The sequence below is a fragment of the Lolium rigidum genome, chromosome 1 (assembly GCF_022539505.1).
Source record: "Lolium rigidum isolate FL_2022 chromosome 1, APGP_CSIRO_Lrig_0.1, whole genome shotgun sequence".
In the NCBI taxonomy this organism is placed as follows: domain Eukaryota; kingdom Viridiplantae; phylum Streptophyta; class Magnoliopsida; order Poales; family Poaceae; genus Lolium; species Lolium rigidum.
Genome location: NC_061508.1, coordinates 86152590 through 86176937, shown reverse-complemented (window position 1 = coordinate 86176937; position 24348 = coordinate 86152590). Strand labels below are relative to the sequence as shown.

Here is a 24348-nt window from a genome sequence, read left to right as displayed (position 1 = left end):
TTCGTCATCTGGAAAAATAGGATTTTTGGTAAAACTTCCTTCCACAGCTTGATCTTCCGAAATATTGCATCCCGACGGTGCTTTTTCCAGCGAGAATCTCGGCTCCGTGCACGATCTCCAAATAATCATGAAACATGCAAAATAGATGAAATAACATAAGTATTGTGTCCCAATATGAAATATATCAATGAATAACAGCAAATTATGATATAAAATAGTGATGCAAATTGGACGTATCACACCTCAAACAGGATCATCAAACCTGGTTATGAGTCTTATCAGCCGGTCGTAGCAGCCCGGCAATTTGGTCTTGGGCAGGTATCTCCCCATTTCTTCCTTCACCACTTGACGAGAGCGAGCTGAACTCGCCCGATGTCCTCACCGGCCGGAGGTGTTACTCCTTCTTTGATGCTCTAGCCATCCCGAGCTCCTCACAACCTCTCTTTTACCTCATCAACCGATGGGTTCGAGACCCGGTGGTCAATGTGGAAGACTCATGCCTTCGGGAGAGCTCCGGGACCATTGCTCGAAGCAACTTAATGCTGAATATGATATCCTCGCAGAACAGGTACCACTACTAACGAATTATCTTGAAGTGGCTTGCAACAGTTTCTTTTCTTTTATAACCTTGCTCTGTCTCCTTGCAGCAACAAGACGGTCCAGAACCTGTGCATGATGATGGCTCCCCCTTCAAATTCCTCCCACCAGCTTCGGTGGTCCTCTTCTGCAAAAGCTCACCACCTTTGAAAAAGGTTGTGATGTAGAGCCAGCCGATGACTCCAAAATCGGCTTCCAAGAGCAGAGTATCTTCTGGGCCAGCTGCCCCCCGAGCCCCAGTCAAGGCGAGAACAGCAGTAAGGAAAGTAGCTGCCCGGAAGACCTTGAAGCGCCAAAGTCCTACTCCAGCTCAAGAAAGTTTGCACGTAAGCTGATCCATGCCTTAGCTGATTTCGTCTATCCTTCTAGGCTTCTGCAACCTGCTTGTATTTCTTTTACAGGCCTCTACTGAGGAAAACTCCAGCGAGGAGACACAGTCCAGTCGAAGGGACTCGAGCTCGGGCAACTCTGGGAAAACCACCACGCAGAGCCAGCCAGACTTGCCACCATCGGCTTCCAAGAAAAGGTCAGCTCCTGAACCTGCTGCTTCCCAAGCTCCTAACAAAGCAGGGGAGGGCAGTCTACGCACAAAGAGCCGATGCATCAAGAGAGCTCGCAAGGAACCGCAAGCCTCCTCATTAAACCAGGAGATTTCGAATGTAATTACCCTCCATACTCTCCTTGGCTCATATTTCATGCTAACCCATTGCTGTTCTCATCGGCTAACCACTTCCTTTGCAGACTGATGACACCTCTAGTGGGGAAGTCGAGGAGGTACCGATGCCATCCGCCACCCTGGACCTAGCAACTTCTAAAAGTGTAGCTGACAAGGTTGCCGACTTGGCCAAGCCCACAGCAAAAACACAAGAGCCGATCACCTCTTCATCGGCTGTTCCTCTGGTTTTAGGAGAGGTATACTCCATTCCCTTAGCTCTACCCTTCTCTTTCGCTGTATACTGACGTTGTTCTTGTTGTTTGTTAGGGTTATAACCTCTCAAGCTTGCTAACGTTCGACCCTGAATTCATCGAACCAGCTACTGCCAAAGCAAGTGAAGAGCCAGGACCCAACGCTACACATGGTCAACTCCAGCATCTCAAGGCCCTGCTTTCCTCCTCAATTGAGGCACTGGTTGAAGACCCCGAGGAAGTGAAGAGCATTCTTGAAGACATCCAGCCTCATCTCCCAGTGACGTTGCAGGTGAAACTCTGGCCAGTTGTGACTCTGTCTGCCTACAGGTCAAGGGTGAAATTAGCTCGTCAGAGAATCGACCTACGCCACGCCCAGCTTCCGTTGAAAGCCGATATTGCAGACAAATGTCAGCGGCTTAATGAGAAAAAAGCAGCTTTGGACGCCAAAACTGACACCTGTGTCAGCACTGCTGAACTTGAGACCCTGCGAAAGGAGTTGGATGACCTTGAAGAGAGGGTCCGGGCAACCAAACAGCTCATCCAAGACAAGGAAGCTCTTATTGCCTACTCCCACGAAGAAGCAGAAGGCCTCAAAACTGAACTGAAGACTGATCTGGCCGAAATATGTGCCCTGAACAAGCAGCTAGTGACAGGCAAGGACGAAGATGATGAGGCCGAGATTGCCGCGGTGGATCGTGTTCGTGCTGACGCTCTTCACGCCCTTGAGGCATTCCTTCAGTAGAGCCTCTCTATGTAACCTGATAACTGCTTAATTGAGCTTGTACCTCTTGAGTCGATGGCTGTGCATCGGCTTTTTAGTTCTAAAGTCGATGTCTGTGCATCGTCTGTGCTTGTATCCTGTTGTTTTGTATGTATATATTTTTTTTTACTGGCCGATTTCGTGCATCGGCTCCATATTTCATCGTCTGTTATCCCATATTAGATGCCCCCCGAGCCGAATCTTTCAAGTAATTGAAGATATCGGCTTTCCAATTGTCCGATTCCAGGATTTATTCCTGAACATCAGCTCGTCAGATGCGATAAATGTTGGTCGTGGCTTATCCCCAGGACCAATGTCACTCTTTTCTAGCTCATCAGCCGATGTACACCCATACCCTAGCTTTCCATCGCCTGTTAGATCGATGCTGAACACAGGTAGAACGTATGGTGAGGATAATTTTGGCCGATTGCTGGAATCGGCATCCTTGTTGATTGTATTGCCCAATGAAGGTTTACAACTTATTTGTACTCCCCTACAGGAGGGAGTCTCCTTACTATGACTACGTGACATGCTTGGAGTGAGGTCCTTGCTTTTTATTTTTTGGGGCCGATCGCAGGGATCGGCCTTGCCACGTATGTCGATGGATGTTGCTCTTGCTACTCTATCAGGCCGGTGGATAAGACCAGCCTCACCCCGTTTTTTGTAACTTTGATGCGATCACAGCCGTCCAAACTGACTCCAGAGAGTGGCTCTTGGTCTTCCGAGTCCCAAATATTCATGCCGGCTATTGAGACCTCGATCGAGTCGTCTGCATGCACGACCTCCACTTCATCTCCATCTCATTGTATCAGGCATTGGTGCATTGTAGATGGAATGCAGCAGTTGGCGTGAATCCAATCCCTCCCTAGCAGGACAGCATAGGTGCTCTTGCTGTCGACGATGAAGAATGTTGTAGGGATGGTTTTTCGGCCTACGGTTAGCTCCACGTTCAGAACGCCTTGCGTCGCTGATGCTTGGCCGTTGAAGTCGTTTAGTGTGACGTTGGTCTTGATCAGATCTGAGCTAGAGCGTCCCAAACGCCGCAGCATGGAATATGGCATGATATTGACTGCCGCTCCCGTGTCAACCAACATCTTGCCGACAAGCTTCCCATTGATATAACCTTTTAGGTACAGGGCCTTCATATGTTTGTAGCCCTTCTCTCGTGGCTTTTCAAATATAACTGGCCGTGGACCGCAGTCAAACTGTGCTATCGGCACTTCTTCGGTTCCTGGAGCACGAAACTCCGATGGAAGTATGAATACCATGTTTGTGCCAGCCGATGTGCTCGCATCGGCTTTTGCTTGCTTGGGGCGCCATACTTTCTTCTGTGGACGACTCTCCTCGTCCAAAGTTTGCTGAATTTTCACGGCCAGATCGGGCCGCGCTTTCCTCAACGTGTGCAGGTATTGCGCCTCGGCTTGCTCCAAGCTACGTAGCCGCTGAACCCTACCCTTTTGGGAGTGGCTGAGTCCATCAGGACACCACCTTGGCCGGTGATATCTATCTTCTTCTTCATCTTCTGACTCTTCAAAGTCTTCCTCTTGAGATGACTCAGCTCGTCTGTTCTGAGATAGGAGAGGCCCTAGACGCTTGAAAACTGAAACCTCTCCTGCGTCCTTCTTCTGGCGTCTACACTCCGGGCAGTTGTCGATTGTAGGCAATCGGCTCATTCCTGCATCCCAGCAGTGTTTAAAGAAAGGACAGTCCCAGTGTCTATCCATGTCCTCATGTTCTCTTGACCTCCCCTTAGCGCGGTGCTCATATCCTTCGTCGTCTCTATCATACCGACGATATCTTCCATTGTCTACGTCAGACCGATGATATCTTTCATCATCTCGGTCGTAGCGCCGTTGTTGGTCATACTGACGCTCATATTTGTTAAGGAGATGCGTGGAGAGTGGTCGCTGATATCGCACGCTTCTCACTTGTTCCTCGGTGAGGTACCGTCTGTCATCATATCGGGGCCGGTCGCGTGGATCGGCCTCCTCTTTTTCCTTGCCGCGGGAGTGACTGCTTTCTTCTTTCTCCTTGCCATGGTGGCGTACAGGCCCTGCCATGTTAACATCGAACGAGAAATCTAGCCGACGCCTCGCGGAGTGATTGAGTTCCACCATGTTGACGTCAGGAAACGGATGTGTATCCACTTTCATGGCAAACTGCCCAAAGATCAATCGGCCTTGTTCTATCGCCATTTGGATCTACCGACGAAACTCTTTGCAATCATTGGTGGTATGGGTGAACGAGTGATGCCACTTGCAGTACGGTCTCCCGTTCATTTCTTGCGCCGTTGGGAACTTATGGCCTTCGGGTAACTTCAGCTGTTTTTCTTTAAGCAATAGATCGAATATCTGCTCAGCTTTGCTCACGTCGAAGTCAAACCCTTTTGCAGGCCCTTGTGGTTTCACCCATTTGCAGGACACGGGAGCTGCCCCCCGAGCCCATTCAGCGACGGCTACCTCCAGGTCTTCTGCAGAATCCTCAGATTCTTCTGTCTCGACCAGGCCTACCGGACGCTTAAACTTGTCCTGGTACAATTCAGGGTGTCGCTGCTCATACGATGTGAGTTTCTGGACCATGTGCGACAGTGAACTGTACTCTACTTGGAAAGCCAGATCCTTGATCGGCGTTGCGAGACCCAATGCTGCCAGTTCGACTGCTTCTTTCTCAGTTAAACGAACCGAATAACATCGGTTCCTGACAGTTCTGAAACGTTGGATGTATTCAGACACCGTTTCTTCCCGCTTCTGCCGCACCTGCGTTAGATCGGCAATGCCGGCCTCGGTAGCTTCTGAGTGATATTGAACATGGAACTGTTCTTCCAGTTGCTTCCACGTTCGGACTGAGTTTGGTGGCAACGAGGTGTACCACCCAAAGGCTGATCCCGTGAGAGATTGTGCAAAAAACCTTACACGTAACGGGTCTGACGCTGAAATCATGCCCAACTGTGCCAAATATCGGCTCACGTGCTCAATTGAGCTAGACCCTTCTGCTCCATTGAATTTTGAGAATTCAGGGAGCCGATACTTGGGTGGCAGCGGGATCAAATCATACTCGTCGGGGTACGGCTTGGAATAGCCGATTGTTTTCCTCTTCGGCAAGATGCCGAACTGGTCTCTCAGGATGGTGCTGATTTATTCCACGGTACCAGCTGTAGGGACCGAGCTCTCATGACTTGTTCCGGTAGCATATTTAGCTAGCCATGCCTGTTTATCGGCGTCTGCTCCAGAAATCCCTGCTGGTGCAACCTGGTTCGTGCGCGCCAAGGTATTGCAGTCCGGCACGTACGTGCACACGTATCCATGTGGGATCTCCTTAGGCGGCTCATACAGGAATTGGTAATCGCCAGGATCGCCTCCAACCTTGTAGACGACGTACGCCGGTGAACCCTGTAGCTCTGGAGCTGCAAGCGCGAATGGCAGCGGCGGTCTGATCTGGAGCGGTATTTCTCCCTGGTGAGTCCCTAGGGTGGGTCCTGACGGAGAGTACTGATGCTTCATGATTTCCTGCACCACACGAACCGCAACACGCTCGAAAGCGTTCACCAAGCTCTCAGAATGGCGGTGTAGAGAATGAGCCACCATGTAATTAATTTCCTGGCGTAGAGCTCTGGTGCGTTCCTCTGAAGAGGTAGACAGGTCTACCTCATCAAGAGCGCCTTCGGGTGAGAACCCTTTCCACCTGATGCCATGTGAACGGATCTTCGCGAAGGAGCCGATGAGATCGGCTTCTAAGAGGGCTTTAATCTCATCATACTTCTTCTTGTGCTCCTCAGGCAGATCTGCGTACGTGACTGGTTCGTCCACCACCTCATCGGCGGCTTTTGACATGGTTGCTGCAGATGTCGACGTAGTTGTTGTTGTAGAGTGTCCCACCGGGCGTGCCAGAATGTGTTGCCTACCAAAACCCACCGGCGAGCAGCGACGGGCAACACGGAGAGCCGGGAGGCTCCCGGGACTGCCGGTGGATCCCGGTCCCTCGGGCAACGGCCCGCAATGCTCCGGCACACGTCCCGGCTGATGCGAGGGCGTGCCACCTGACCTATACCTGGTCAGGAAGGTGATGGATTGTTTCGATTAGCTTCCTGCATGGCAAACACGTAAACATTAAATACGAGCCCCGATCGGCTCTTAGGTTGCCCTGTGGATCGGCTCAAAGAGCCGATTACCCCATGGTTCACGTTAGATTTACGATAACATGGGGATCTTGCATTATCAATATAAAGTTAAACCAATCTACGATAGTCTAGGGTTTTCACCGCATAACCGGAACATCCTACGCGTAGTTGAGCCTAGCAGACACGTAAGATGATGGAAAACCAGCCCTAAAGAGGCCTAAAAACCAACATGAAGTTGATCCCCGGAACAATCTCTCTAAGACCTAATAAACCATACCTTACGCGCTACCGGATCGTTCAACCCGTTTGCAAGGCCTAACCATGCGGATATCAAACCAATCCTTAGAGAACAAGGAACACCTATAACGGATTAGATCTACTAAATAAAGAAAAGATGCTGCCCTTACACCTAAGATAGGTGTAAGGGCAGCTATACATTGAGGGGTAGCGTAGCTAAGCAAGCATATCATGAAAGTATCGACGTCAAACCCCAAAACATCCACGATAAGGGTATTGCTCGCCATCAAAAAGGCTTCAGCACGAGCAATACCAACGACGAATAAACTGATACTGCCTAGCATGTTGCTTACCCGGGAGAAACCCTCGAAACAAGGGGTGGCGATGCGCCTAGATTGGTTTGTTGTGAACGTGATCGTCCTCCTTTCTCAATAACCCTAGGTACATATTTATAGTCCGTGGACTTTCTATCTTAGGAATAAACCTAACCGTGTACGACTAAACTTTATCTCTTAATTCTAAATCTACCATAATATACAGATACACGGGCAATCTAGCCCAAATTCTCGCACAAGGCCGATTCAGAAACACTTCATATGAATGTCCTCTAAGCCCTTCTTCAATTACGACCCATCTCCGGACTTGGTTAAAATCTGGTGATAACAGATGGCTAAACTTCTTCTACGTAGTGGCTGGCAGCCTGGCACGTGTGTCAAAGCAGCTTTGGGCCAGACCCGGTGGGTACGCCTGAATCAGTTGTTTCCTTGGGGCCAGACTAGCACACTGCAATCGAGCGCTCGCCAGATGCAGCCTTGCACGTGGTCTTGCTTCCCCTCCTCCTCCTTAATCTCCATCATCACTACTCACTTCTAATCAGCACAACTATACTTCAAATCAAAATGAGATGTACATGGAAAATATGTACGTCGATTAGGTGATTCCATTCTGACTATCGGTTTTGAGTTTTGTTTGATGTAAATATCCAATTCTGTGTTCTTGTTTGAAGCGGTTTTACCAAATAACATCAAATTTATCGCACACGGTTCGCCATTTCACACACGTCTCATGTTGTAATTTTTTCGTTTCAACGGACGTAGACGAATGTATCTGCAACTCTCTAGTATAATGTAACTTGTGCACATGTGTGTGGCGGTGGCATAGTGGTCTTTCCGCGCCGTCGTGGTAGGCCTTGTGTACGGCGACATCGGCATGGTGGTCTTTCCGCGCGCCAGTGTATTGATTGTGGTAGCGAGTGGTGTCTTGCACGTAGTCAGAGTACCCTGCTCTCGGTGCTATAGAAGGTGGTGGAGTTGCTCGTGGTTGTCTCCATCTTCGTGGTGATCCACTCGTTGCGCCAGCGGTGCTCGCTAGGCCTCCTGTTGTGGCCGGTGGTCGGCATGCTCCCTTCCGACCCGCACTACGTGCTCACCGCTGACTTGCGCAAACCTTGAGCACCTTTTCAAGACCAAGTTCGGCGCCGAGTACGAGGTGTGGCACGCGCAGAGAAAAGGCGGAAAGCATGCCGACACATTTCACGGCGAGTTCCACTTCGCCGAGTTACGCGCGCTCACGGCGAGCTCGTGCATCAGCGGCTATCCCAGTATTGGGCACCATTACTCGTTCAATTGTGATTGTCTAAGGTAAGCTCACCAGGTGAATAAGTGGTGAGATACAACTTGAGTAGATAGGCAACCAATCAACATTCCCAAAATGCATCGAGTGGTCCGACCCGGGAGACCAAACGAAGTGGAGAACATGGTTTTTGGCTAGTTGCATCATATCTTAGGACGTGATATCCGTATGGATGCTTATCAAACACATGTTGAAAGTTCCACCAATATTACGTATTTGATGATTAATCGTTTTGTCCACTACAACTTAAAAAGAGAGTAGATAAGTAAACTCATGAAGCCCAGTTTATTTTAGATCATTAGAAACACCTTTCCAACACAATTACCGCACTTTATATTTCTGTAATTTATTAATCTAAAAATAAAAATAATACTTTCTTCGCTTGCAAACATACAAAACTCAAAAACAACCATCTCTTTATTGCTTTTATCTCGCTTGCTTAGCTACTTACTGTACTTTACTTACATTTATATTAATATTTCATATTACTAATACGGAATCTTGTGTTTGATAACCACACGTTGAAATTGGGGGCACAAGACAAAAAACTTTGCTTTGCAGGTTCCTAGAAGAGGAGAAGAAAAATAAGCCTATAGATAACTCCCCGAGAGTTCGATATAAACCCTCAAATCACCGTTGTAGGAAAAAAACTGCTACAACACTCTATATTTGAAATCCTAACGAGCTGGTACACGCAGCGTTGTTGCCATCAACCATGCATCGCTCGCACAAGCGATGCGATGCCTTGCTCCATCTGCATGCGTTCCTCTTGGGATGGCCCAAGTAAGGGATTATCTATATGTTTTTTTATTTTTCTACTATTTTTAGAAAAATATAAGTTTTGAAAACTTTTAGTTTTGAAAAATTAAAGATTTTAAAATTTACAAAATAAAAAAGCTAAATTTTAAAAATGTTAAAATTTGAAAATTGTTCGATCATGGAAAACGTTCAAATTTGATTTTTTTGAAATTTAAAATGTATTTAAATTTGAAAATTGTTTAGATTTAAAATTGTTCAAATATGAAAATATTCGAATTTGAAAAAAAATGAAAATTAAAAATTGTTACATTTAAAAATGTAAAATAGAAACAGAAATAATAGGAAAATAAAAGGAGAGAAAAATCGGAAAAAAGAAAGAAAACTGGAAGGAAACCCACGGACGAAGAATCAGAAAAAACTGACCAAAACCTTCTACTAAGTTCCTAAAACGGAAATAAAACCGAAACCATCCTCGCTCACTGGCGCACTGATGGGCCGCGGCCCAAGTCGCACTATTAGGGGCGGGGGTCTATTCGCAACCTCGGACAGGCCGGACCGGAAAGAAGAGCTGGGCCACCGAGCTGCTCGAGTGCTGGGCCGAAAGATGGGCAGGCACGATGCCATTGCACTGCTCAGGCGTTCTTCTTTGGATGGTCAGCTGGCGAATTCCCGTTCCCTTCGCATGGTCGCCAATCACCAGATGAGGCCTGCTGCCTGCCATCATCTGTGCGATCAGCTCCTGGGCCTGGCTCGTGACAGGCGTATTCGCTGGTTCTACGGGGACGTTTGGATTGTGCCCACGCGAGCCTTACCAAACCAGGGCGAGCCAAATATTTGGCGCAGCTTTTCGCCGCCGCCGTTTTGCCCAGCCGTTGGCGAGAAAAGTGACCGAATGACCAAAAAATTGGCTGGGATCCTAGAATTTGGCTTCAATCCAAACCAATGCCCACGCCCGTGGTCAACGCCAAAATTTTGGCTGGGCAGTTACGGGCAACAATCCAAACATATCCTACCTTCCGCCGTCTCTGCTACTCCCTTCTCCCTTCGATCCGATTTAATCGATACGGAGGAAGACATGATCACGCATATCATTAGCATTTAGTTAGCGTCAATTAAATAAGTCTAGAGGTAGTACTTTGCGATTTGTCTCTAGTTATATGTAAACCTTGTAGCTTTGTGCTACAACGCTATCTTTTACTCCTCCATTTCATAATTTTTTGGCTTAACTAAAACCACGATAAAAATTATCCAACAGATGAAGTAGAAGTAATTGATTGTTTCTTCAGATTTTAGCAGCATCATGTCATGTACATCTGGCACTCAGAAATGGAAAAGGAGAATTCGTGTAGATGCTTGAAAGAGTCACATAGTGATCTATTGATGAAAAGTTTTGAGAATAATACGAGCACATCGAGCTCTTCAAAAAACACATACGAGTTAATGATAGTTGCCATGGAGGAAAAAGCTAATATTATTCCGAAAGACGAGCTCCTACCGTATACAATGAAGACACCGTCACATTTAAGATTGATACTAACCATTATTAGCGACTTAGGAGGACTGGTCGGCTGACCTAAGAAGGCCCGGCCGCCTATATTAGAGGGGGGCGTCGAACAAGGACGACATCCATGCCCCCAGCCACACCCCTCCCTCTCTCACCCATGTAGGGTGTCAAGGTGGGATCCCGGTGGGATGTCATTTTGTACTATGTAGTTCAAATTTTGATGTCAAAATTTGTACTAAAAAAGTCAAATTATACTACAAGTGGGACAAAAGTGGGATCCCACTTGACACCCTTACACCCATGACCCATCTAGATTAGATCTAGACCACCATAACCTCGGCGATTCCCCGCTGCTTTTGTCTGCTGGTCCAGATGTGGTCGTTGTGTGGCTGATTCGCAGTACACCTGGATACCACAGAGGCGTTGTTTGCTTTGACACTCAATCGTGCAGATCTTCGCAAGGAGAAAACTCTTGCAGTTTGTCTTCATCGAGTATGTCAACATCTCCCTTGCGTTGACGTGATCGTTTGATTTGCAAGGGTATAAACCCATTACCTGCACCTAGTTAGTGGTTCTTGGTTTGATTGTACTCATTAATTTTTGTTTTGTGTAGCATGTTCCCCGCAAACCTAGGTTATTTTTTTTCATGCAGATATAATGGTTGGTATATTCCCAGATGAGATAAACAGAAAGCCGCCACCGATTGAAAACCTTATACAAGTGGGAAAAAATATCAAGAAACCAGCATGTCAAGCTTTGGAATTTTCTGAATTTCAGTTTGGGCCTCGTATGCAGGTATTGCCGAATAAGACTGATTCCTAACAAACAATGAGGCAGCGAGGAAGAAACCAAAACAAGAACACGGAAGCGAGAGGGTCCAAGCATGCTTGATAAACGAAATCACGAAACAGAGCAACATTTTTCATCCTTCGTCAATATACATATCTTGTGTATCATAAAAGGAGAAGCCTCCGATGACTACATCTCAAGTCTCTTTGCATTCTGAGTGTTTTGGTCAGCAATTTGATGACTCGTATAGTATACAACAGCAATGAAATAAATTGACTTTGACTGAACTTACAAAACGAAACTCTGCTAGATCCCAAGTAGGTGTGCTCTATCGAACTTTGTCCCAAAATGAAAATGTACCGCACAAACGAAACGACCAAACGCTCTCCGCCTCCTAGTCCTGCAGCTGGTCGAGCGCCTGGAGAAGGAACGGCTTGAATCTGGTGATGTTCACCTCGACGTCCTGCTTCATGATGATCTCGGCGATCCCCGGCCATCCCTGCGCGTGGATGGCCATGGGGTCCTTGAAGACGTAGTGGTCTCTGGGGTACTTGTGCTTGAGCGTCGTCTCCTCCTCGGAGACGTAGTACTCGACGTACCGGAGCTGCATGTCCCTCGCCGGCTGCCCGTAGAAGTTGGTGGCCATCCAGTCCATCTTGCCCCACGGCACGATCTGCACCAGCACGGCGCCCGTCGGCAGGAAGATCTGGTTCGTCATCCCGGCGCCGTGCACCGCCAGGAGCACGTCGGCGGAGTTGACCTTCTCCGCGAACTCGCGGACCTCGCCGCCGGCCTCCGACACGGTGACGTCGAACCCGAGCTGCTCGCAGAGCGCCGCCACGACGTGCAGGTTGAGCAGCTTCCGCGTGCCCTTGCGCTCGATCATCAGCATCTTGGGCCTGGTACCGGTCTTCTCGCCGAGCACCGCGGGCACGTCGCGAGGCAGGCCGTAGGCGCGGCGGAGGAAGCGGTTGTAGTCGACCATGGTGTAGTTATGCGGGTTGCGCGTCGGGTGCGGGCCGATGATGAGGTCGCGGTCGCGGTACAGCCCGAGCTGCCCGCCGGGGAAGCAGTGCACCGCCTCCTCCTTTTCGAAGTTGATCACCTCGTAGTTGGACAGCTTCTTGAGCAGCGGCGCGTACTTCTTCACCCACCACGGCTTGTAGTTGGTGATGAGGAGCTGCACCTCGCCGGCGAAGTGCGCCGCCGAGAGGAAGAGCGGGATCATCACGTCCGTGTTGTCGTGGAAGAAGTTGTCGGTGTACCCTGCCGTGGAGAAGACCACCGCGGGGACCTCGTGCCGCCGGGAGCACTCCGGTGCGGCGGAGGCAGACGGTACGGACTTGATGGTGACCTCCACGACGCCCGGGAGCAGGAAGGTGTCCTTGCGGGCGTACGGCCGGATCTTCTTCTCCGCGTTCTCGTCGAACGGGCCGGCGCCGGACGGGTTCACGAAGAACATGGTCTTCTCCTTCGGGCTGATCCTGACTTCGCCTGTGAGCTCGCAGACGGACGGGCGCGCGTAAGGGAAGCCTTCGTCGACGGCGTTCTCGTCGCAGGTGATCTTGGCCTCTGCTGCTGTGGCGCCACCATCTGACGAAAATTCGAATGGTTAGTTCATAGGACTAACTACAAAGTGTTCGTACCTGATGAACTAATATTTGTCTTCCTAATTCTCATGCACAAACTAAAATACATCATGAAAAGCTTGAATTAGAGCTAAATTGTTTTTGGACATCGCGTTTTAAAGAACACAGACCGGTTACCGTTACTCTGTTTATTCTAGCCGATCTTTGTTTCCCTTTTAGGATCTCCATAGTTGGATCTCTGTTTTCCTTTTTGAGATCCCCACTAGAGGGTGAGACAGAAAATAAATGAAGGCAAGAAGTCTCACCTAGCTTCGCTAGTACGGCCACCTCCTTTTCACTTTCCTGGAAAGGTTCCTCCTTGTCTTCGATCTTTGCCTCCTCTGGAAAGCTAGGCTCTTTCGACTCCGCCTCTTCTTTAGAGGCCTCTTTCTCCTCGTCGACCAAGATCTTCTCCTGGACGGGCACGCCGTCCGTGCTCGGCACCGTCATCGACGCAGGCGGCGCGTTCTTCACCACCAAAGACGAGCTCTCTGGCGACAAAGTTCCCATCAGTAATCAAGCTTCGAAAACCAAACAACAAGCATCCAAGAAGAAATGAACAAGAACTGGATGGATGCTCACCGAAGACCGGCGAGTAGATGGCGAAGAGGCGCGCGAAGGAGATGTAGGTGAGCAGGGCGAGGCAGCAGCCGGCGACGAGCCCGATCCCCAGCTTCTTGGGCTCGATCCTGCCCAGCTCCTTGGCCAGCCGCGGCTGCCTCCGGTCGCCGACCGGCCCCGGCGGCTTGGACGGCCGCGTGTACGCCGTGGACGCCATGGATGGATCGAGATCACCCAACCCAAGACCCAAACCCAAGCACGCGCGCACGGCGACGACCGATTCCCTCCCCGTCCAGCTAGAGACCAAACCCACCGAGAAGACTACGCCCCATATATCATCATCGGCCGATCGCCACCACCAAACCGCGACTTCTCTTTTTCTAAAAGCTCAAAATCGCTACAGGCGGAGGCGATGTAACATGTAGGCGATGATTGGCCTCTACCGGAAACGAGTTGTATATTTCGTTTTGCTCGTTGGACTTGGGCGAATAGTTTGGCCGCCCAGCTAAGGGACGAGGGAGAGAGGCTGCTGCTGCTCCTTCCTTCCTGTCTGATTCCTTCCTTGCTTTGTTTGACTCGTCTATTTGCACAATAATTTGGACTTGGCACCTAATCCCGTCGTGGCCAGTGGGAGGGGGGCGTTCTTGATTATTGTTATCGAGTTGTCTTGTTCTGGATCGTTGGTTTTCCTTGATAATTCGGTTGGGATGGAGACTTGTGGGGAATCGCGGAACAAGTCGTTTGGACGTGGGAAGGTACCAACTGGTTGCTTCTTTTCACATACCACCATGGCTGATGGGAAGGTATGGATTCCATCCGTCAGTTAGGCATCGCTTAGATCCAGTCTGCAAATTGCTCAGCCTGTTTTTTTTTCTCCATCTTCTATGGTGTTCAGAGTGCTGCTCCGAGTGTGGAATTTTCTAGGTCGATGCATTAGCTTTTTTTTTTTTTGATAAAGAACGTTTTATTACTAAAAAGAATTAAGCAATACATCAAGCGTCTAAATAGCTAAGATGCACATAGCCGTTCAAGAACAGTACAGACCACTCAAATCGTTTTCAAAAGACAATAATAAAAGAGGAGGCGGCGATCTATGACGTAGGAGCCGCAATCCTCCTATTATGTAGCTACCTATGTTGGATAATAAACTTCTCGGCCGTTTTTTCCAACCGTGTAAAGACCTCCGTAAAGAGGTAGTGGTCCTCCAAACGCTGAAGTGACGGCCATAAACGGAGCAAAGTTGTACATCGGTAGATGACCTGTATGAGAGAAGAATTTTTATTAATAAAAATCTTGTCATTCCTACATAGCCAAAGCGACCATATAACAGCAACCGCTCTCACTCTGATAAGTAACTTAACCTAGAATCCACCCTATTTAGTCAGTTGCCGAAAATATTTGCAATGCTTCATGCAAGGTATAAGGTAGAACCTATCTGAATGATTGACCATATAAACCTAGCGAACCGACACTGAAAGAATAGGTGTTTTATTGTCTCCTCTTCATGACAGAAAACACATTTGGTACAACCATGATAGTTGCGTTTTGTAAGATTACCTTTAGTAAGAATAACACGACGACGAAGGTACCATGCAAAAAACCTTAGTTTTCAATGGTATATTCATCTTCCAAATGAATCTATTATTAAACACCGGCTGAATGGTTCGATTAAAACTTTATGCATGGGCCCTACCAAAAATACACCATTTTTGGTATGTTCCTAGTGAAATTTATCATATCCATGTATCAATTGGACTGCAGCTACCCTTTGTAGCAATTCATTCCAAGAAACCAACCGGGGTCCAATAAGATCACGCTGAACGCTAGTGGCAAAGCCAGGAGTGTGGAAGGGTGGGACCCGTCCCACCCTAAGATTTGGCCCTACCCATATATGAGCTAGAAAAAATAGGGAAAAAAAGAAAAGGCCCATCCTAATTTAGAACTGCCCCACCCTAAAAAATTTGGGCTGGATCCGCCAGTGCTGAACACCATAGATTAAAAATGGGAAGAATTTTACTTTTCGACCTGTGCACCAGCTAGAGATGCACACATTCATTAAGCATGAGTACTAAGACTTTTAATTTTGATGAAGATTAAAGTATAGTCCTCAAAATAAATTGCATGATTACCAGGTCCAATCTGGACCTCAAGTATATAGAAACCTAAATTCGTATCCGTGGAGATTTAAAGTCACGTGCTAGGCTTGTACATCCACTACTCCGACCAGTTGAGCTAGACTCACTTCCCAACTATATCCTAATGGCATTTCGTGCAACTTGTTGAATCTGTCAACTATATGCTGATTGCTGAATAATCTTCCGAGCCGAGCTGGACACTGAGTTGTCAAAAATAAATGAAAACGATGTAGGCACGAACTATTTATCGCTCCTACCAATCAAACAAAACCATATGAAAGTGCACGTTTCTCTTGATGGGGACGTGCTGCCTTCCTTGCCAACGATGGCGCATCCTTAACCCAAGTGAAGGTACATGTGCTGGATCTGCCCTCTTTATTCAGTTTAAATAATCCGTACATTATCCCCTATCTAAAAGTTCTTAGCTAGCGATAGCTCCACTATATCGATTTTCAAACAGAAGAATCAGTCCGTGAGATGGAAAATGAAATAAAATGTGGAACTTAGTCGTAGCCACGAAATATAAAGTGTTATCTACTGATATAGGTGTAATAGTTGCTCTTTTGTTGAACTGCGTAGCAACCACTTCCTCCTTCTGAAATAGAGGTGTGTAAATTTTGTCCTAAATCAACAATGTAAGTCTGACTATCAGAATGTAGGTGCTTTTTTCCAAAAGTAGAAAGAGTAACTGACTAAGAGCTCATTTTGTTCAGAGTCATTCAAAAGAAATTTTGGAGGACTCCATTCCATACAAATATTTGTAGGATTGAATATCTATGGATTTTTTTTTCTTTAGAGGCCGTTTGATTCATAGGGTCATCTCCCATAGAAATCTCGTACTAGTATCAATATTATTTAAAAATAGCATGGGATTAGACCTCGTGAAATATCGCTCACTTCACCATAATCAATGATAATTCCTTTTTTCTAGAATTTAAGTAGACATGACATGTCAATTCTACATGATTTTTATTCTTACATTTTCGTAACCTAAAAATCTCCCTCTTCTCTGGTTGCCGATCTATGTATTAAAACAAGGCCTACTGATCAAAACGAATAAGAATTTATGGCTACATATCTATATAAAAAATTGCAGGGTGGGGTAGGGCTAGAAAATCAAGCTGGCAAAAGAAAAGGGGTGTTGAGGCACCTTCCAGCAACCCCTCCATGTAGGTGGTCAGAGCTGATTATTTCTGTAGTCCTAACAAAAAGTAGGTATTATTACAGGTCAATGTAGGGGATCCACTGGACTACTGGAGCACGTCTTATCCAGTACTGGCATTTTATTTTGTATGTGAGGGTATTGGGGATCTCATGGAGATGATCCAAGTCAACATACAACATCCAAAAGACAATACTTTTGTTGTAGTGAAAACTCTATTCAATCTAATAAAAAAATGTTCTTAGCTAGCTCTTTTTTTTTGGACAAATTCTTAGCTATCTCTTGGCACGCGGCAATCTAGATGGTAGCCGATTGCATGGTTGGACAAACCTACTCATCGCCTACACTGCTACACAGCTCAACTGTAAGGACGATTTCTTGTGATGTTTCTATGGAAATAGTACTCGTATTATGAGTTGTATTCGATGAGAACATGTCGTGCACTTCAGAACATGTTGGTAGCAGCATAGGGCAGTTTTGCCCTTCGAAGAAAAGTTGACAATTATAGTTAGGTGGAGTTAAGTACGGTTGATTGGCTACAGCGCTTGATGCCAGTGCTCCACCAGCTTCGAGCACATGAGGACGGAAATGTTCCTGTTGCATATCGTGCGACACATCAACACCATACCGCTAGAGAGACAGCCTGAATACGATACAAGTACAGTCACACCAGCTTGGATTCATACGCAATTAGATGTCGTTCTTGGAAAAAATATACTCGTTCTGGTCCATAATAAGTGTGGGGTTTTAGTTCAAATTAGCATTAATTTGAAGTAAATCCCGACAGTTATTATGAATCTGAAGGGAGTATCTTTTTGGAACGAATCAGAAGATTATGCAAGTCTATCAATTAAGACACCCCAAAGACCACCAAATAAAAGGATAAAATCCACTTTCTATTCAAAGATAATTTATATGGGGGTACCTCATTAACAATTCTATCACTGACTTAACGGTTCATATGCAGATTTACAAGCGGCCCCACAATGACAGGACTTACCACTTATTGAAATATACTAGATGACCCGTTGCGCTATCGCGCAAATGGCAAAATCAAGGCAGAATCTAAACTATAAGATTTATCTTTATTTGTACTTATTGCGCGCATGGGGATAAAAAGTTTGGTTCAAAATTTTGAACCAGTTGGTACCACGTAAACCAAAAACTATTATAGATGGGCTTCAAGGTTATCACAACTTCGCCCCCAGCACAAAGGCAAAAGCAAGACTGGTGGAATTCACATGTAAATTCTATGGAAATTTGGAGAATGTCCAATATCATTGTCCCACAGGCAATAACACTATGTACAAAATCAGGAGGCGGGTGCCAATTCAAAATTGAATTTATTGCATGAAAACTTATATTTACAGCAAAATTACTACCGGATGGTCTCATTATGTACAAACTTAACCTGATAAATTATTCCAGCTAATATGCAAAGAAAACCTCACTTCAACTCTATCCCCATCCCTGAGTTTGGTCTCGGGCAACATAGATTTTCTATTGACTGAAAGCAGCTTCTGATCCGTGCTCATTCGTTTTCCAGCGCAAGCGGCTATGCACCGGTAGCAATCCTCACTATCTTCACATACTGTCAGTAGACAATGTCTAGCGCATAAAGATATTGGTCTGGTAAGAGCTCTTGAGCTGAAAAGATCACACTACAGAAGAAACAGCTGCATGTGATTAAAAAGTTCACTGCAAAGACAGTGTATAAAAATAGATACAAACATATAAAGGGAAGGTGAAGCACGATAATAGCATGGCTCTAAGCGCCACAAGTACCGCACAAGTGTTTGTTTAATCACACATCATCTCATGAAGCTGAAAGCAGTATAATGGAACCTCATATACAATACCTATGTGTTCGCTCAGTATATATTCATAATAGTATATGCTTGCTCCAACTTCAGCAAATATATCACAATTGGTGTGTCTTGGCACGGGACAAAGGAAATAGAAATATGAAGTTATAATTAACTTATCCCTGTTAAGGAGCTTAATTAGTTAATACCATTGAACAATCAAATAGGAATCAACCTTTCGATAGAGTAGAAGGGTTCAAACAAAGACTTTGCTCTACCCTAAGATATATATAAGAAACAAATATTATATCAAGATATTAAAAAAGGTCACGATGAGAACAATAGGAGACCGAGTTTCGGAAATTAAAGTGCATCATCCAAACAACGTAGTGTCGGATGTTCAGACTAATAGGGTTGATCAAACAATGCACACCATGATCAAATAGCAAATCAGATTAGGAGTATACCCAACATGATGAGTACCTCGGGTAAGGAACACTAAAATAGCAAGCAGATCAATTAATAGACAACATAACTTCCATATGACCTCACAGGCATTATAACCTCACCCACAACCTGTTCTTATATGCACAGTAGAATGATGGCTAAGAGCATCTGCACATAAAACTCTTAGAATGAAAAGGTTACCACACCCTTGAAACAAAGAGGAATAAACTTTTATCTTGATCACTACTACATGAACATCGCTACTTGTTCCAAATAGAAAAGGTTCATCTCTGGTTAAACTTAGAATAACACATGCTTATATAATGCCTTTAGATTTCTGTAGAGAAAAAAATTCTTCCGGAGATTGATTTTATCAAGATCTATATGGCATCATGTTGAACTGTGTAGCTATTATTATTATATGACATCCGGAGAAAACAAAGTGGTGTGCAAGGAACCATTATCTAATTTCAATGCGAGTTTTCCAGTAAATCAAACTATATTTGGCCTAGTTTTGCAGAGCTATGATCAGCTAAGCAAGCACAATACAATTGGGCCAAGGAAAAGAACCAAGGTTCCCTGTAAACAATAAAACCACTTAATGTATTAATTTGGAAATGTATTGGCCAAGAAGCTGTTGATAAATACATTACATCGGAATGAAAACACAGACAAACTAAAGCCATCCATCGGTTCACCCCAATTTTCTACTTCACCTATTCACAAGAATACCTTTCAAAACTCAGTTTACATTCTATATGCTTCGGAGCCAGATTCAATAATCAGTCCATCAAAACTAAAAACCATAGCATATGGCAACAGTGAGAGAGAGACCACAATTACGTCTGGAAGATCGAGAGAAGCTCACCCCAGTGTGGCATGAATAATGGATCCGGGCCAGAATATCCATTACATATGCAGCTAGCCTGCAAAAATAGAAGTTTTCCTAAATGCTCTAAACAAACAATGGAAAACTAAGCATCCATACTTTGAAAATAGCAATGGGAAGCATAAAGAAAGATCAATGAACATTCAGTAATCTGAAAAATATCTTACGAAGATCACATCATGTATATAGCCAAAGAGGTTTTTTAGCTACCCCTAGTCAAGGAGCCTACTACAAAACATTGTATACAGAATGAAATGGAACCAATAAACTGCTAACACAGAGCATATAACTTATTGTATTGAAACGTGTATAAAATAAAGATATTCTTGACAACACCCTGTATTCTGAAATGGAACCAATAAACTGCTAACACAGAGCATATAACTTATTGTATTGAAACGTGTATAAATAAAGATATTCTTGACAACACCCTGTAATCAGGAATGCATATGTCATGCTCTCATTCCCTCTTAAATTACACACCACATATAACTTATTATATTGAAACGTGTATAAATAAAGATATTCTTGACAACACCCTGTAATCAGGAATGCACATGTCATGCTCTCATTCCCTCTTAAATTACACACCACGCATGATAAATGGGTGGCATGTTAAGACGGAGGGACATTATTGGACTCCATTTAAAAATTCAAATCAAGCGGTTAAAAGGCCAAAGATGATGCGAGATAAGTCATCGTATATCATCATTTCTTGAAATAATAGATCCATAGAGCAGCAAACAAATCCAGAAAGCAACTCCTGAGAAGGCCAATATGCCATACACACATACATTGCAAAACCTATAGTAAAAGAAATAACCGTCATACATTGTAAGTTTAGATAAACCTACCTAATGCCAATATGGTTTGTTGTTGTTGTGTTACTGCAATTAATGAAAATTGGCAACTAACAATCATTTTATACTGCATAGGGTGTGAAAAATGACTCGCCTTGGGGGCCTTCCTTCCCAGCTGTAGCGCCGGATGAGCTGCACATCAAGTGGTGTAAGAGAAAAGACCGGTTTAGATGCCACTGCCTGCAGGTATAAACAAATTTCAGTTGAGTCAGAAATTAAAACAAACATGCTGTCGGAAACCTACAGAGAGTGAGACCACTCATCTTAGCAAGAAGAAACCAGATCCTGAGATTTAAAAAAGAACAAAAGCACAAAGTAACATGTCAAATTGAGACAGATTCTTGTAACCATCAAGAAATAGAGAGAAGGGGAGGTATCCATTGCCTACCTTGCCGCTGACCACCAAGCCCTCCACGAGTCGGAAGGAGCTCAGCTTGTGAGGCCAATGGGAGGAGAGAGATGAGCCACAACCCTAGGCCACGGATAAATTAACCAATCCCTACAACCTCATCCCCGTGGCTGCCACCTGCCTCCACCCCCGCCTCCTGCTTCGAGCCTACTCTGCACCGCGGAATCGGCTCAAGGACGGCCGGAAACGGTGAAGTTGAGGGAGGGGATCTCTCCTGGGCCGGTGAGGTGGAAGTTGCCAGCAAGAGTCGGCGAGGTCGCCTGGCCGATGGGGAGGAAGAAGCTGGCGCCGGCCGTGGCGGTGGCGCCCGCGCTCGCTGATCCTCCCTCATCCTCGTGCCTCCATCCCTCTACCCGCCTCCACTCAGCCGCCTGGAGGTGCCGCCGTGCTCGTTGTTGTCTGGCATCACTTGACCTCTTCTTTCCTAGACCTGCGCACATTGTTCTCAAACAATCAATTAGCAATTGAAAATCATAGTGTTTGACTCTATAAAACCTGAGCGCTATAGGATGTAACACACAAATATAGAAGAGTACATGATAGTGAATTAAATATTTGATTACATGTAGTCAACAGATAAAATAGGAATCAAGGACAGTTTCTTTCTGCAATGGAAGAACTACACGAATGATGAATCTTCAAATTGTGATGGCCTAATTAGTCTGGCTGAACTGCGAGAAGTTGCTGAATGGATATAATTAATTACTAACAACACATGTCATCTCATCGACTTTCTGCCACACTACGAAATAGTAATATTAGCGATGTTAATAGCTGAATAGCATTCTGTTCTGCTTGGAAGTTATAGTTTGCTCGAGTGGATCGTCGGGCCTCTCGAACTATGTATGCAGAAGGAAGCAGGATTTCAGCCGAATCACAAATGAAGGTAACAGTGAACTACTTGTAAGTACCAGGGATCTGTCTGAATAAACTTCATCGTCATCTTCACTGATCCTTTCAGTGTAGCATTCATCTATATATCAGCATGCCTCGGGGGCAAATCTGCATTCCTCAAACCAAAGGCTCCCAGCCAGTGTCATCAACAAGCATCTCACTCCTGAATAGACTAACATGTAAAAGAATTCAAGCTAGATAAATGCAACATGAGAATTCCAATCAAGCACTGCAAAAAATATGTATTCAATAATCAGAGATCACTTAAATGTAAGCAAAGTAAAGAACTTAGGGATTGGAAAATCATAACATTGAAATTCAAGAACTCGGGAGAGGGAGAGAGAGAGAGAGAGAGAGAGAGAGAGAGAGAGAGAGAGAGAGAGAGAGAGAGAGAGAGAGAGAGAGAGACCACCTTGTTCTTCACCAAACTCTTCCATGTTTGATGCTTGGCGGTAAAAGCTTCTGACCAGCTATGAATGCTTCATCCACAAACTGCCACCGATCTGGATTGACCTTACAGAATCCCATCACAACAGCAATCGGTAGGAGTCAGCAACATTCAAAGAATGACAACTATCATGCTTCAAATAATGACAACGCGAGGCGGCAAGCACCACCCTGCTGCGCAGCCCTGTGACCATGAGGAAGAAGACCGCTCGGCAGCCTCTCACATTCCCTGAACTCTGAAACTGAAACTGCTTGTGTTTTCTGAAACTGAAAACTGCACTCTGTTTTCAAATCATTTCGCCAACCAAATGAGCTCAGAAATTTTGTAATTTTTACACAAGCAAGATGCAACTATTGTTGACATCCTGTAAAATTTTCAGCTCAAACGGAGTTGATTTGAATGGTTTACAAAAATCGAGAACAGTGCAGCCAGAATTTGACAAAACCTGAAAAATGAATTATATCTAGCATATTGAGTGAAACTCTAATGCTATTAAATATTTTTTAACTCATTATAGTATGAAAACAGCGGGTACACAAAAGCACAACTCATACCAAATTTTAAGGTGATCTAAACTTGTTTGTACTCACCTTAATTTTCCATCAAACTTTATGGCTAGAGTACCACACTGTATGTCTGCTCACTTTCAATTCCATCTCACATTATCGTCATAACTCGCCTTGCCTGCTAAACCATAGAGTAGGGGCATTAGCTTAAACTTAAGAGCACTGGCATGTGGCATGGTTTTTCACTGACAGATGGACAAATATAAATTACGCATCAAAGATACAAACACTATCAAGAGCTCTAACCTGCAATGAATATACCTGACAATGCAGGGATCTTTTTGGATATTGAAGCTAATCATATCATGTTCATTCATGGGAGATGCATCCACGCAAATTAGAACCCAAATTAGAGATATTTATATCTGAAGACTGAAAAGTGTGTATACATTAACAACAGAAACAACATAAGATAGGACAAAAGTATTTAAAGTATATGAGCCAGCATCCCTAAATATGTGGACAATATGAGGAAGGCATCTATGAAAAATACACAGTGAACACACTAATGACAGTGAACACAGTACTCCACAGAAATCATGAAACTGCATAGACAGAGAGGAAGGGACAAAGAGAGGAGGGAGGACCAAACCTGCACGAATCTCTGGCTTGGGATCAAGGATTTGAAGCACCACCGCATGTCCTCCTCCTCCTCCGGCTCCCCGTGGTGCTCTGCATCTCCTCTATAAGCAATGAAACTTCTCTAACCAATTGTAATTATAAACAACTCTCTTGAGCAATAGAAAGTATACATAGGAAAATCAAAGCAAGTAACTGAAAATTGGAATATCTGTGTTCTTATCAGTAACCAGTGCTTCAAAATATTGCTTTAAAAATTGGAATACAGTAGGTTTCAGAAAAAATAGCACCTTAAAGTAATGGAATTTCAGTTATATACACCACTCTGATTATATCGCCCATTCTACCAATCGAACAGCTAAACAAAAGGTATTATTTTTTGATAATTTCATGAGACGAGGAAAACCGACTCTCTGCCAAATATCTTAGGGCTATTTTCTTTGTCAAAAATCTACTTAAAATAATATTTATCTTTAGCTCTACAGGGTTGATGATTGGGACCCATGTTTCAGTGAATTTGTAGAAGTACGTTCACTTAGCTAGCTTTGCAGTTTTAATTTCTTTTTGAGATCCATAGACCATGTGCTGCATATTCACTTTTGACTATCCCAAGTTCCTACTTTGGAACAATTCTATCTGAACCAAAATGAGCTTTTGACTG

General features: G+C 45.0%; 1 protein-coding gene and 1 long non-coding RNA gene across 2 annotated transcripts; both read right to left on the bottom strand.

Annotated features, from left to right (window-relative positions):
* Window positions 1-11415: 11415 nt before the first annotated feature.
* On the bottom strand, window positions 11416-14035 carry LOC124689849 (beta-1,2-xylosyltransferease XAX1-like). Its single transcript, XM_047223342.1, has 3 exons — window positions 13515-14035; window positions 13199-13423; window positions 11416-12897 (listed from the first exon to the last, which is right to left on the bottom strand). Exons 1-3 carry the CDS (start codon window positions 13708-13710, stop codon window positions 11699-11701), a joined length of 1620 nt encoding a protein of 539 aa, XP_047079298.1. The 5' UTR covers window positions 13711-14035; the 3' UTR covers window positions 11416-11698.
* Window positions 14036-23138: 9103 nt separating this feature from the next.
* On the bottom strand, window positions 23139-23765 carry LOC124677044. Its single transcript, XR_006993925.1, has 3 exons — window positions 23701-23765; window positions 23370-23480; window positions 23139-23226 (listed from the first exon to the last, which is right to left on the bottom strand). It is a non-coding gene; the product is annotated as an uncharacterized LOC124677044 (long non-coding RNA).
* Window positions 23766-24348: the final 583 nt, after the last annotated feature.